The 14,950-nt window shown below is 35.8% G+C and overlaps 1 protein-coding gene across 2 annotated transcripts in view; it reads right to left on the reverse strand.

Annotated features, from left to right (window-relative positions):
* The window catches only part of fstl5 (follistatin-like 5), a 149,456-nt gene that overhangs the window by 54,679 nt on the left and 79,827 nt on the right, over positions 1–14,950 (reverse strand). For both annotated transcript variants that reach the window (XM_051128270.1, XM_051128271.1), the window contains exon 6: positions 10,579–10,699. In XM_051128270.1, the coding sequence (XP_050984227.1) occupies positions 10,579–10,699 (121 nt within the window). The remainder of the gene's footprint in view (positions 1–10,578; positions 10,700–14,950) is intronic.

Here is a 14,950-nt window from a genome sequence, read left to right on the forward strand (position 1 = left end):
GCATGTCCAGGAGACTACAGGCTGTCACTGAAGCTAAGGGTGGCCTGACAAAGTATTGAAAGCTGTGTAAACACTAACAGTTGTCTAACTAATTTTTGGTTGACTGTAATCCATTACATACCTTTCTAGAAAAGTTATCTGACATTATCAAGCTGCATTTGTTCTGACAGTTTAACTCTGGGTTCTTGTCATATTTTATTACCATTTTCTAAACTATAGCAAATAAACTGTGATAATATGAGAAATGTTGCCATATTAGTACCGACTAAAAACAAGGATTGTTAATGATATTTCCAGTGTCCACAAAGCTGACAGCTTTACCTGTTGTAGTTTGTTCAAGTTGTGCACGAATTAGACACTGCTTTTCTGCACTTTCACTTCGCACGTCTCCATTATTTCAGATCTCTCTAATGCTGCATAACTGGAGCTGCTTTTAGCAGGTGTGCGGTCAACGCTGCTGTTTTTTCCCAAAACTTTTATGCGCATCGCCTCAGTTTATTACATCAACATAACAAAAGATGTGATTGCAAAACAATCAGGAAAAAAAAGGATTACATGCTAAATTTTAAATCATAACAAGCAAATTTATATAGTCGCCACTGGCGATATCAGCAAAAACTCCACTCGCATCCTTACAGTCTGGAGCCCTGTAGGAGATGAGGTGGGTCAGTGCAGGCATAATTTAGTCTGGCTTTGCATCTTTACACTGAATATTAAGCAGGCACAGAGCTGCCTTAACTTGTCTGTTGCCTAATTTACACTGCAAAGGTAACATAGAAGTGCTTCTGAAGTGGCATTTAGGGCATCTTTACATCGCCATGCCTGCTCAAAATTCTGTGTAAAGACGTAGCGACACATAAAAGCCAGACTAAATTAAGCCTGCTCTGATCCACCTCATCCCCTTAGTATCAAAGGATACAACTGTATTTGTGTCTGTGTAAATGCACGTATGCCACCTCTGAGCATAATTAAACAGTCTGTGTAAAGACACTGAAATGCCACAGAAGCGCTTCTGTGCCAACTTTGCAGTATAAATTTGGCATTGTCTTTACACAAAGTGTTTAATGCTGCACAGTGGTGGCATAGATGCATCTACATAAAATTACAACTGTATACTTTGGAACTAGGGGGTGAGGTAGGTCAGAACAGGCATCATTTAGTCTGGATTTTTATGCGGCATAGTCTTTATCTAGAAATTTGAGCCTTGGTCTAGTGCCTGTTGCCTTGGTCTGAGTCTACTGATTGGGAAGCTGACAGTTTGTTGTTGCTTATAGAACAAAGGGTTCTGGGTTCTAATCTGTAAAAATATAACTTTTTTATTTTTTTTAATAAACCAAAATTGCAGCTCTAAAACAGATTTAAATTGGGAGTGAGGACTTCTGTATTTGCATTTAGTATGTGCAACAGAGAGAGAGCCATGGAAAAACTACACAGCGTGTGCCTGAGAGCTACATTTGACACTGTTGTTTTCCACGACTGATTACGAACACAACAACTTTCAGCAAAACATTCAAAACTTCCCACTCCAGCACCACTAAACATGAACAAAAAGACAAGCTCAAGCAGTTTCATAAAGTGGTGTGAACAAAGAGAATGAACTCTTGCCAACTTACAGTACCAAAAAAATTAGGGCATTTAGAAAAGTATGAGGAAAATAAAAGAATATTGTGATGAATGCAGAAACACCAAATGGAAAACCTAGAATGTATCTGAAGAAACCAAACAGACAATGTCAGACAGTAAATTTCCTGTGCCGCATCGAGGGAAATCTATTTATTTCTTTCGTAATCACCTGACACCTGTCAACCAATCATTTTATGAGTGCTGTCAGCTCATGCCACATTCTGTCAGAAAATGCCAGTAATGAGGAAAAAAATACAGCATGACTAGCAAATGCAATTTCTATGCAAGTGGCTGCATAAATAATGCACAAACACTTTACTCAACACTTTTTTATTTAAGCAATCTTATTTCTGAGAAACATTCTGTCAGATGCTATATTGAACAAAAAGTGCCATAAAAGTATCATATTAAATTTGTGACTGTGTGATAGTTTTACTTGGTGTAAACTCAATCTGGTTTTGGCTAACCAACCTCTACATCTTTTCACCCTATTGTCATTGTCAAAAAATAACCTAAACTCTAATGAATATAATAAATAAAGCATGAATGCGGTAAATCAGTACAAGTACAGCTTCTCATCAAAGCAGGCCATGTGCATGTGTGAGCAATACTTTGACGCCATCACTGGCGTTCAGTAATATCCTGCCTCGCCATTCAATTACACTCTTTTGTGTCTTAATAGATTTGGAATTTGCTCTAGGGCAAGCCACTGCGTTTTACAATTCCCTCTAGGACTGAAAGGCGAATAGATTTTTCAGAACAAGGAGCGCAAGAGAGAAGATGAGTACTTGTTTGTGTGTATGTCACTGATAGAAACAGAAATGGAGAAAGAGTCTCGTTTACGGTTTAAAAACACCCGGATGCAGCCTAAACAAATACGGTGCACCGATAATACTGCAAGACTGCGAATGATGTAAAAATATTATGAAAGGTGCTGTCCAGACATTTAATTCTAAGTCAATGTTTATGATTAATGACAGTACAATAAGTGGAAGTTTTGCCCCCTCATTTACAGCACGTGTAGCAGATGAGTAGAATTTCCCTCAGGGCTCGACAATCTCTCACAGCAGAAGCGTGGAATTAAACCTGAAGTGCAAGACTGCAGTTTTGATTTAGTTCACACTCTTTCCCATTACAGAGCGGTGATGCTTCTATTGCAGGAAGAGCTAAATCAAAACCAGTATGAGAAAGCCCATGGTCACACAGCAACAGAATGGGACGTTAGTTCTCTTTCAGAGTGTTAAACACAATTTTGTTCACACCCAGTTTGGTAACAAAATGAGTGATAACTGCATTCTGTAACCGAAGTGACTGTGCTAAACATTCAGGACTCATCTAAATGGAAGTTGAAATATGTACATTATCAATTGGATTTTTAAAGAAATTACTATTTTTATTCAGAAAGGATTCATTAAATTGTTCAAAAGTGAAATTCTATTTATATACACTACTGTGTAAAAGTCTTACATTTTTTAAAAAAGATGTTTTTCTAAAGGCTCTTTACATGTAGTAGTGAATAGTGAAGAACTATTTTTGTGTTAGAGTTTAGTGTTATTTATTCCCGCCTTCTTGTTTTTCAAATTTGTAGCTGTCAAAGCACCTCATTATTTTCTGAAGCTCAGACTGTAAACACTCAACACCCTGCTGAAAAAAAACAAAACAATAGACACCATCACAAAATTTGTAATGGTTTGTTATAATGGGATTTGTATTGGTTTTAATGGGCCTTGTTGGTCTCTACTGGCAGTAGGTCACCTTCTATTGGAAACACACTACAGAAAACCATTTTAATGGTTAAAAGTTGATGGTTTAGTGGTTGATGGTTAATGGTATTTGTATGGGAAACCATTAGACTTTTCTGTGATGGTTCTATTGTTTTTTTTTTCCTAAATTTAAATAAAATGTAACTTTTAATATAAATTAATATTCAGGAATTTAACTAAAATTTAAAAGGCACTATAAACTGTTTTTGAATGGCACACAACCCTGAAAAGAACAGGACAGTTTGTGAGTCACGCCTGTTAGTAAAAACAAAATAATCGCCAAACAATGTCTAAGTAAAGATGGCTAAAGAGAAAACCAGAGAAGTATCAAGATTTTTTAAATGTAAGGATAGATTACATTGTATATATACAATATATGCTCATACAGAAGCAACAACAGAGCCTTTCCAAAAAGCAGCGATGCTGTCAAAGGTCTTCAATCATAATTACTAGGTGCTCTCCCATCAAAAGTTGAGCTCTGCTCTCCGCCCCCATCCACTAGTACATTTATGAGCCCGTAAGGCCTCTGTGATCGCTGCAGAATCTTTTAAAGTGTTGCGCATTGAAGTCAGATGGAATAAAACCTTTACTGTGACCCAATCAATGTGAGAGACAGGCAGTAATAGAAGCTGAAGAAAGGCTGATTTCACACCACCTGTGAAAAACACCATCTCTATGGCACTTGTCAGTAGGAATGCTGGAGGCCCTCTATATTAGCATGCCATCACACTATGCATACTTATAATTGGGCTAATTGTGGATCGTATACAAAAGGAATTGTGCAGAAAAAAGTGGGATAAACACTTGGTTAAATTTGATAAATGAAAGTGCATTTCACACCATATTACGGAGCTGTGAATTTGTTTTTTCCATCTCCCTCTCTAAGTTTCCACCTTCTTTTTTCCCCTTACTTCCCATATGGCAATCTTTAAAAGTCTGTATTGCCTTTCACTGAAGTCAATTTTGTTTCAAGTGAGGGCCTGTTTCTTATCACACAATTCTCCACTGCCAATGATATTGAGCGGCTCCTGTATTTCTGTGTGTATGTGTGTGTGTGCGCGTTTGTCTGTTTAGCAGACAGAGCAGGTGGATTGACGTTCTCTCCGGAGGCATATCAGCCTTGACAGATGAAAGGAGCGGCATTGTGGGCCAGCGTGGCGTTAAGTAATTGCCTTCTGACTCCACTGGGGGATGTAAATAGTTTGGAGCATGAAGCATACAGATATGCCAATTGAACACACCAATCATGACAAAGAACCACGGAGATGCACCAATCACAAGTAGGAACATGAGTAAACAAGGGTCAAAGGCAGATAAATTACTTAAAGTCTGAAAGATTTGCTTTTTTGCATTGTTTTTCAAACTCATCCGTACAATATATGCAAATTTTGCAACCTAAGCTAAAATTTTCGTTTCAAACTGATTAGTGCAAGTCAAGCATGTTTCATCAGTACAAGCATAAAAATGTTAAAATCTTTTCCCTGCCAAACACAGAATTTTCTTTTTTTTTCAGAATTTTTGCTCAAAATGTTGTTTTTTTTAATGAAGCTTACCTACATTCAAGATTTGATAAAAAAAGAACACTTGAAGCTAGAATTTTTTTTTTGTTTGTTTGTTTGTTTTGTTGTTGCTGTTGTTTAAAAGTAGAGGCTCTGTTCTTTATTTTGATGTATTGCATCAAATTAATTCCTAAACAAATCATTTATTCTATATTTGTGAAATTCATTGACTAAAAGGATTATTGGTTTACTAATCAGTCATTGCTAATGAACACATGACAAAAGAAACTCGATCACGATAAACACTCAGAGTTGGAAAACCGTCACTTTTAAATTGATGCTAAAATATATACAAGACATTACCAATCCAATTTTTCCCTCATGCCTACCGAGCCTGTGAGATTCATGCATGCCAGGAACAGAGTCTGATGAAAAACATGAGCATACATTAATTGCGACTGCACAGCTATGAATAAACAAGCCACACATTTAGCCTTTTTTTCTTGAGGAAAAAAAAATTAAATGCTCCCTGGAGCCAAAGGCAAGGGCCAGAATCAGAGTAAACACATTTAGCACGTCTCAAAAACCTCTTATAGACCATGTGCTAATTGCTGCGATATAGAATCGAGAGGACATGAAGAACCCAGACTGCGTCTTTCGATAATGTACTTAGATGCAGTGATTAGCAAGTTTTGAGGCTGCAATTTACATGCACATTACATAAGATAACTTTCCAAGCTTTTTTAGATTCTTTTGCCCGCCATCTTACTCTGGAGAGACCAGAGACTCTCCAAACCAAAACTGGACCGTTTCATGCTTTCATGGCCTGTCAACCTCCATCAGGACTGAGATCTATACCCATGTGACTGATGTACTCCCAGACCTGGAGAGTTTGAACAACACAAGTCAACGCTGACAAGCTCTGTTCACTCACACATCAGTAAACCCCATCAGGCCAGATTCAACGTTCCTTATCATGCCAACGCATACTACCTCCATCAGAGTAAAGAAACCATTCGGTATCTACTAAACCATAGTGTACTTGCTCTAAAATGAGACCACCAAGATCAAGATCATGCAAGAATATGTTATTAAAGTGAATTAAAAGAATGAATTATTCATGCAACAAAGTTGTAAAACCACTATACATCATGTTATTTACAGATTTCACACATACTCAGTTTTATCACTGGAGGTCGGCAGGTTGCTGTATTATTGATTCCTTTATAGAATACATTATTGATGGGTTGTATAATTGTCCAAAAATCTGTTAGTAAAAGACATTATTATTACAATTAATCAGTTTTTCTGCTGCACGGAAAGTGTTTGTGTATGAGTCATAATGCATGATAGAATACATACTATCATGAACAAGATTAATGAGTTTCATTCAATGCATGAATCAAACTCGCTGAAAATACCAACAATTTCTGATATAGCTTATTTGCATCATTTTGTATTATATCGCTGCATGTGGGCTGAGACATATTACACAGACTGATGAAATTGCTCACAGTAACATTAACCTCTCCATCTTTCCTATAGTCTGTCACGGAAGACAGATCGCTGCCTTTACTCCTATCAAAAGTTGCCACATTGCATCAATGCTCATTTGCATAAAGGTACACTTTTCTCAGCTCAACATTTTTTGGACATGCCCACATTAAATTGATTTTGAGTTGCTTTGATGCTACAAATCGCTGTCAGTGTGAATGGCTCTGAACAGGATCAATGAATGTAGAAGCGGACTGAGAAAACATATACCGCAAAAGGACCAAGTGCTCATGCCATGGAAAAACAAGTCAGGATCAGGTAAATCTGAGAAGCTTATATCTGTGGGTAAATTGCATACTGAAGGTCGAACCGACTAAACAAATGCACATATTCACACACTTTGTAGCAGGTATCTAAAGCACGAGCTCACAGCATGAACCCTAGCGCTGTTGCTACAACAAACATGCGCTGTTTATAAAGTAGCATTCTTCAAACTTTTAAAGAAAACATTTGTTCAAAGTGTCAGAAGCTGAATAGAGACATGTGAAGGTGTTCTCTGAAGGCGTCTGACAAAACGTCTTGTTATCTTTTTATCTTTAAGTTTAAAAGGAAAGTGAAAGTAGCAATAACATTTTTTTTTTCTTTTGCCTGTGGGGCTGTTCCCGCTTCGCCCAAACTCACGCTGAGATCGGTGAAAGGGTACGGGGGCAGACTGAGGCTGCCATTTTCATTCCAAAACCTTCTACTTTACGTTCAAAAACCCAATGCGTAACAGTGGGATTCTTGCAAAAAGGCTTCGTATGTGAGTGCATTATTGTCTCTTTTTTATCCCTTCCCGAACCGCGCGTTAAAAGTGTTGGCCCTTGCTGAATGTCAGTGCAAATTGAGTCAAATTGAAATGTCAGAGGAAGATGAGACTAAAAAAGAAAATGAGACAGAGCAGACGTGCTGAACGTTAGTGTAAAAGGTTGGAACACACTGCTATTTTCCTCATTTAGGCTGCAAGCTTTACTTTTATTCAGAATTGTTCAATATGTGTCCTTTCTTGTGACACAAGGGATGTCTTAGCCTTCCATACGGAGTTTGTGTTTTATAACCAAGAACTCAAGACTTTTATCTATATTGGGAACATTAATTTATTCTCTATTGGGATAGAAATTTCACAAAATGTTTCTAAAAAGAAAGCCTAGAAATAGAATATAGAAGCAAAAGCACTAAATAAGAAAATAAGGCCTTTGTTGTTGAGTGATTTCTATTCTTTGATTATTTATTTTTTGAAATGTCTGTATTCTTATAAAATATACACTATTGTTCAATGTTTGGGATCAGCAATACTTGTATTTAAACCGTTAGAGAAGATTTCTATTTCAAATACATGTTCTTTTGAACTTTTTTGAACTCATCAAGCAATTCTGGAAAAACAAAAAACAAAACTATATATAAATATTTTTTTAACATGGATAATAATTTTTTCTTAAGCAGCAAATCAGCATATTGGAATGATTCTGAAGACACTAAAGTGACACTAAATACTGGAGTAAATTACATTAAAATAGTTATTAAACAGTTATTTTAAACTCTAATACTGTTTCACGAAACTACTGTTTAACTGTATTTTTGATTTAATGAATGCAGCCATAGGAGCATATAAACTTCTTTAAAACATTAACATTAAAAAATTAAAAATGTACGCATGTGTAATAATAAGAACAGTGGACTGTCTCAGTTCAGTGAGGTCTATCATGTCCACTTCCTCAACATTAAACATTTTTTATTGGCTTGATCCCTATAGGCAATTCATCTACTTTAGCAATATAGCTTAGTTTCCAGGCTGACACAAATTCTCTATAACAAATGTTACTTGCATCTTGAGTCATGCAGTTAATTAGTGTGCCTCAGTTTCTCTTCAGCAAATCCGTTAATGAGTGCACGAAAGAGGAAAATCTTACTCTGGCCGTCACTGTTCAGTGGCTTACTGAAAAATATGAGTGTAGACTTCAATTAGAGCTTAATTAGGATCCATTCACCTTTACGGTGACCGCGATATTTGACTTTCTAACAGTGGGTTGTCAGAGTCACAGTCCATTTCAGAGGCCGCTGACCCTGTGGAATGGACTAATGGAGAAATGTAACTTCATTACATGACATGCCAATAGTCTGAACTTGCCGTGAAGAGCAGGGCTGGAATCCAAGAACCAGTTCTGGATAAGATATAAGATTTTTTTTTTTACTGTAAGTTTTATGATGTTTGGTTTTGTTCACAGTTACTTAATGCACACACTGTTCCACTTCTGCAGATGAAAAATGTAAAAGTCCCTTTGTTTTTTTTTTAGAGATCTTCAAACTAACTGAATACTGGTAAACATATACTAAGAATACTTCTTGTAAGAAGACATAGCAACTTTTGTATGGGCATCAATGCAAAAAGATGTTTTTGCATCTAGTTACAGAATTTAGATAACTAGACTATGCTAACCACCCAAATCTTGAACCACTGGTTCACTATGCCACTACTGACGAAATAAATACAATGACAGAAACTGGGTGCTGCAAACATAATATAAACACAAGAAATAGACAACAAATCTTCCTACTGTCAAAGGTGTCATTGGATGCCCATTTTCCACAAGCTGATATGAATCTTTAAGTTCTTAATGAGAATGTGATGTCACACCAACAAGAAGCTGAGAATGGCTTGATTTAAAATAAGGTATATTTCTTTTAAAGATTACAAAAATACCACTGGATGGAATTTATATCATAATAGGGTGGTTGTGTACACACACTGCCACACATTTATGTTCAAACAACTTGTAAATGTGAGTTTTGCATCCGATGACCTCTTTAAAGGATTAGTTCACTCGCAGAGAAAAAAAAAATTCTGATAATTTACCCACCCCCATGTCATCCAAGATTTTCATGTCTTTCTTACTCCAGTCGAAAAGAAATGAAGGTTTTTGAGGAAAACGTTCCAGGATTTTTCTCCACAGTGGACTTCAATGGTGGCCAACAGGTTGAAGGTCCAAAATGACACAAACCTCCATCTCATTTTCTCATCCAACTGCAAAATCATCTGACTGACATTTGACTTTCTTTGCATGTTCACCTTCTGGGTCGGTACTTCCGCCTACGTCACGGATGCGTGATTACGTAATGGTCGAGCTAGTGCAAGATTAGCATTTGTTAAACTTTTTTTTTAGGAAATAATCCATTGTTTCACTAAGACACTTATTCCTTGGCTGGAATTGTGTAGAGCTGCATTAAAAACTGCAATTTGGACCTTCAGCCCATTGATCCCCATTGAAGTCCACTATATGGAGAAAAGTCCTGGAATGTTTTCCTCAAAAACCTTAACTTTTTTTCAACTGAAGATAGAAAAACTTGGATGACATATGGGCTGAGTAAGTTATCTGGAAAATTTTATTCTGGAAATGAACTAATCCTTTAAGTTGGATGCAAAAAATAAACATACATAATGACCAGTTTGTTTTGTGAATAACTGAAGGAATAGTTCATCCAAAAATAAAAATTTGCTGTTTATTTACTTAGCCTCAGGCCAATTTAGATGATGAATGCTTGTTTCTCTACATAATACTCCCATATATCATCAGGAGAGGCCGGTATTAATTTTGTGTATCCCGTACCTGCTTTTTTGAATCTCAAAGTGATGGAACCAATTGAGGAACACAGATTCAGTTAAAAATCATCATTAGTGTTCTACTAAAGAAATTAAATTCATCATCTTGGATGATCTAAGGGTGAGCAAATTAACAGCAAATTTTCATTTTTGGTTTAACCATTCTTTACTCCATTGATTAAATCAGTGGTTCTCAACCTGATCACTAAACTGCAAGTCATTACTTTCATCATGTCCAGTCGGAAGCAGAGCTAGAATTATTAACTCCCTAATGAAAAGACACTATTCTACTTCCTCTGAGAAATATCCAAATGCCTTGAAAATATTGGACAATGAAATTAAAGATGCTCACGCCTGTAAGCAAGACTGAAATTGTGCTCAGTTTCTTCATTAAAACACTGCAATTATCCATTGTGCTATTAACAAATGACACTGAAAATACGTGTCACACTAACCAAAGGCGCATCCAGCCCTGATGGTGCTAATTACGCAGCTGAAAATTTCTTCCAGCTTTGTTCACTTTCATGTCTTACACATCATTTTATCAAAACCCAACACTCACCAAAAGCTGCGTAGAACTCCTCTCTGGTTAGGTGTTCGTCATCGTTGACGTCGTTGTATTTGAACAGGTCAAACAGAGTGCACTCCGATGCCGTCCTGCTCATACCTTCCTGCTTGATGACCTGCACGACAACAAGATCATTCAATTCAAAGCAGAACCTACTGTATGATGCCTTAAAGCAAATATGTTTTGCGCACTGAATGAAGCTCATGGTAATACTAATAAATGTTGAGGTTTGAATTTAAGGGCATGCTTGTTTACACAGTTTTGGAGCCGTCTTGGGTCTCCACATGATGTCTGATGTAAAATCTCCATCCTGAAGCAAAAGTACTGCTCTAGTGTACTATTTTGAATAATTAAAGATGTGATTCCTATCTGCATCAGACATTGCGAATCCTGTCAGCTGGCAAACATCCAGAACCAAGCAAGATTTTATAACAGCCTTATGCTGGAAAACATGAGGGATTACTGTAAAACATTCTATCATACATTCATCCATGCCAGAAATATCTGATGGCAAATACAGTTAGTGAAAGAAAGCTGGAAGGATTGTTTATAATGTTATAATGATATGAACAATCAAAATTAACTTGTTGATTAATATAGATATGATCTTAAAACCATCTCCTGAAAGCTTTTCCATAGCTAGTGCCAAGACTGACCCGAACTAACCAACCTTTATATTATTACTCAAACCAGACCTGCGTGTTCAAATTCAATCCTGTCCTTTTATTATCTGTTGTAAACTCTAATCCTCTTATGAAGACTTGATACCAGCTCAGAAACTGACTGGCAACCTTCACTCTGACCTCTTTTGCTTTGCAGTGTTGATTTACCACATACTTCGAAGACAAAACAAGCAAGTGAACTTTCGTGCTGAAATTTGTCGATGTACCACTCTGATCTGCATGCCTCATGCTACAGGGGATGTCAGAAAAGTTTTCCATAATAAACGACTCTACACATCCGATCCACCGTGCTAAATGAAAATCTCGGAACAGCTTTAGGCATGTGCTTAATTCTGACACTTCTAACACAAAATTGGCTGGGAAAAGTGAAGTTTGAGCGTCATCTGTTTGCAGTTTGATAATCTGCATCTAATGCAGTGATGCACACATTTTTAAAGTGTATCTTAAGCATCCAAATACATTTTGGTGCCATTTTATGTGAATATGTAGTATTTTGTACTATGTATTTTAAGTTTTGGTATTTATCTAATAAAACAGTTTACCCAAAAATGAAAATTTGCTGAAAATTTTACCAGCAAAAAAAGTGTGTTTCTTCATCAGAACACATTTGGAGAAATGTATCATTACATCACTTGCTCACCAATGGATACTTTGCAGTTTACAGCTGATGAAAACGTTACAATAATCCACTCGAGTCCATCAATTCATTTCTTATGCTTAAAAACAGCATGTTTGTAGGAAACATATCCAACACGAACTAGTTTTAACTATAAACCATTGCTTTTGCTGTTCACTTGACAAGACGTTAATTGATAGATTGGAGTTGTGTGGATTGCTTGTGGATTATTATGATGTTTTTATTAGCTATTTGGACTTTCATTCTGACGGCACCCATTCACTGCAGAAGATCCTCTGGTGAGCAAATGATGTACTGTAAATTTTTCCAAATCTGTTCTGATAAAGAAAGAAACTCGTCTACATTTTGGACGGCATAAGAGTGAGTACCATTCCAGCAATTTTTCATTTTTGGGTGAACTTTAAATCCCTTTCACTTTAAGCAGTTTCCAGAATAGTAAAAAAAAAATATATATATTATTTTAATATTAATACATTATTAAACCTGTGCTATGAGATCAATAGGTGTTTCAAAAAAAATAATAAAAAAAAAATAAAAATAAAAATTATACTCATTTAATAAGTCAGAAAGGGTCCATGGTCTGTCCGTTCACTTTCTGTATGAGAATCATTCCATGTAGTCGTACTTGAGCAGAATACTAATTGAGTTTAATTGCTCTATTAGAACAGAATGTTTTGATTTTGCTGCAAGGCATTTCACTATATGTTCCCATTCCTCTATCACCTTTTCAACCCGAGCTAGCTCCATGTCAAAAGGCCAAGCTTTCGTATTCAGGGCTGGTCCGAATTTTCACTTTTTACATTGTCTTCGATCTGCCATGCATGAAAAGAGATCTATTCTTCTTCCACAGAGAATGAAGAAATATGCAAATGACATGAAAATATTGCACAATGAAATTGAAATGGCTCACGCCTGTAACCGAGAGTGAAAGTGCGTGCAGAGTTTTCTCTCTGGAGAAATATGAATAAATTCATATTTTGCTCATTTTGCAGTGCACCGTATCTCTATGGACAGGTGTAATCTTTCTGCCGCAGGACAAGATAAAGCACAGCTGACCTGGGATCAGTCTATGAGCGAGTTATTAAAAAATGTGACAAGCTAAGCTTGCCTGCTCATTTACGGCTTTCAAATTAATGCAATAAAACATGGGTAAAGGTGATCCCCAGCCATTTTCGTAATACATCAGATTGAAGCATTAGATACTGTAGTATATAAACAAACCAACATACTTTTGGACAATGGCTTTGATTGGACTACAAAAGGGACAGTCCATCTAAAATCGAAAATTCTGTCATTTACTCACCATTTACTCATTCCAAACCAGTATGACTTTCTTTCTACTGAAAAATAGAAGATATTTTGAAGTATGTTAAAAACCAAACAAACAGTTCCAATTGACTTCCATTGTATTTTTTTTTGTCCATAAAATACTGTAAAAAGTCAATGGCAACCGAAACGGTTTAGTTACCAGCATTCTTAACAATATCTTCTTTTGTGTTCCAAAGAAAGAAAGCTATACATATATGGAACACATGAGGATGAGTAAGACAACCCAGAAGATTCGAGCTGCTTTTGAAAGTAAAGCAGATTGAAAGTATGGAAATTCAATAAAACCTCACCTATAGAGTATGTCAGCATGTTTCCTTGGCAACATATTTAATTCAGCACAATTTCACAACAATGAGCACATCTACATGTACGCCAATATGTGGATAACTACCAATAACCAATTCATTGAAATAACCCAATTGACTGGTTTACAAGCAAGTCAATAACCACGCTGCAAGTTAACCATGTTTACAAGACTGTATTGAAAAATCAGGCAATTCCCCAGTGGTGACGTCAAAGCGTAAGCATCGATATATTCCACTCAGAGTATTCCACCTGAGTAGTGATGTTAAATAAAGCATTAAAAACCATAGAATATTGCTAAATGTCAGAGCCAACTTGCACAGACTAAATCACCACATATTTCAAGTTTCTATGACTGTACTACTTGTCCTATGGCTACACAAGATGAGCACATTTTTTATCATTTCTTGTGTCAGAGTTTGAAATATATTCTCTACTTCTCTACCACGAAACACTCGCTGTGACTGAATGCACTTAAAAGGATAGTTCACCCAAAAATGAAAATTCTGTGATTAATTACTCACCCTTGTGTCATTCCAAACCCATCAGGGCTCTACGCTTACTTTTCTTTTCTCTAACTTAAAACGTTTATGGGCACAGTTAAAATGTTAGGAGCACCTTCTAATCAACAATCAAAAAATCTGATCAAAAATGTGCCTTCCCATTACGAGATGATATTTGACTCTTAAAAGTGATTTACAGAGGAATTTTGTTTTTTTACCTTTGTAACTTTAAATGTATGTAATCTTTTATGTCGATTAAAACATATATATATATATATATATATATATATATATATATATAAGCTTTTTAAAATATAAAAGAATAAGTTACTAATCAAATGAAATCAGTATTAACTAAATTAATTTGAGGTGGCACAGAAGAACACAAAAGTGGCTTGTAGTTTTATTTTTTGATATGTTTACGAGTGCAATCAAATTCATAAATTTATGTTGAGATTATTCTATATATTTTATATTTTACATTTTGAATGTAGAAATATTAAATTATTGAAATAAATGAAAAGATACTAAAATTGCCAGTAGGTGGCGGCAAGTCACTGATTTCATTACTGAATCATTCATTAATTTGATTTGTTTGAATGGCTGATTCATTCAGGAATAAAGCAAGTGACTGTCTTTATGAATGGGCAGTTGAATCAGTGACCCACTAGATTTGTTTAAATAAATAAATAAATAAAAAAAGACCAAAATAGAGCAAATAGAGCAAAATCAGGCAATAGTGTTATAGTCAGACAATGTAAGTCACTGAATATTAACTTCTTGTTTAATTAATTGTTGTATTAAAACAATATCTCATTTACAAACTCCCTTAAAATTCATTGAAAAGCTGTCACTGTCACTCTTATTTACACACTCTCTACACTTTGTTTATGAAAGGATTCGTGAGATAT

The sequence above is a fragment of the Labeo rohita genome, chromosome 14 (assembly GCF_022985175.1).
Source record: "Labeo rohita strain BAU-BD-2019 chromosome 14, IGBB_LRoh.1.0, whole genome shotgun sequence".
Lineage (NCBI taxonomy): Eukaryota > Metazoa > Chordata > Actinopteri > Cypriniformes > Cyprinidae > Labeo > Labeo rohita.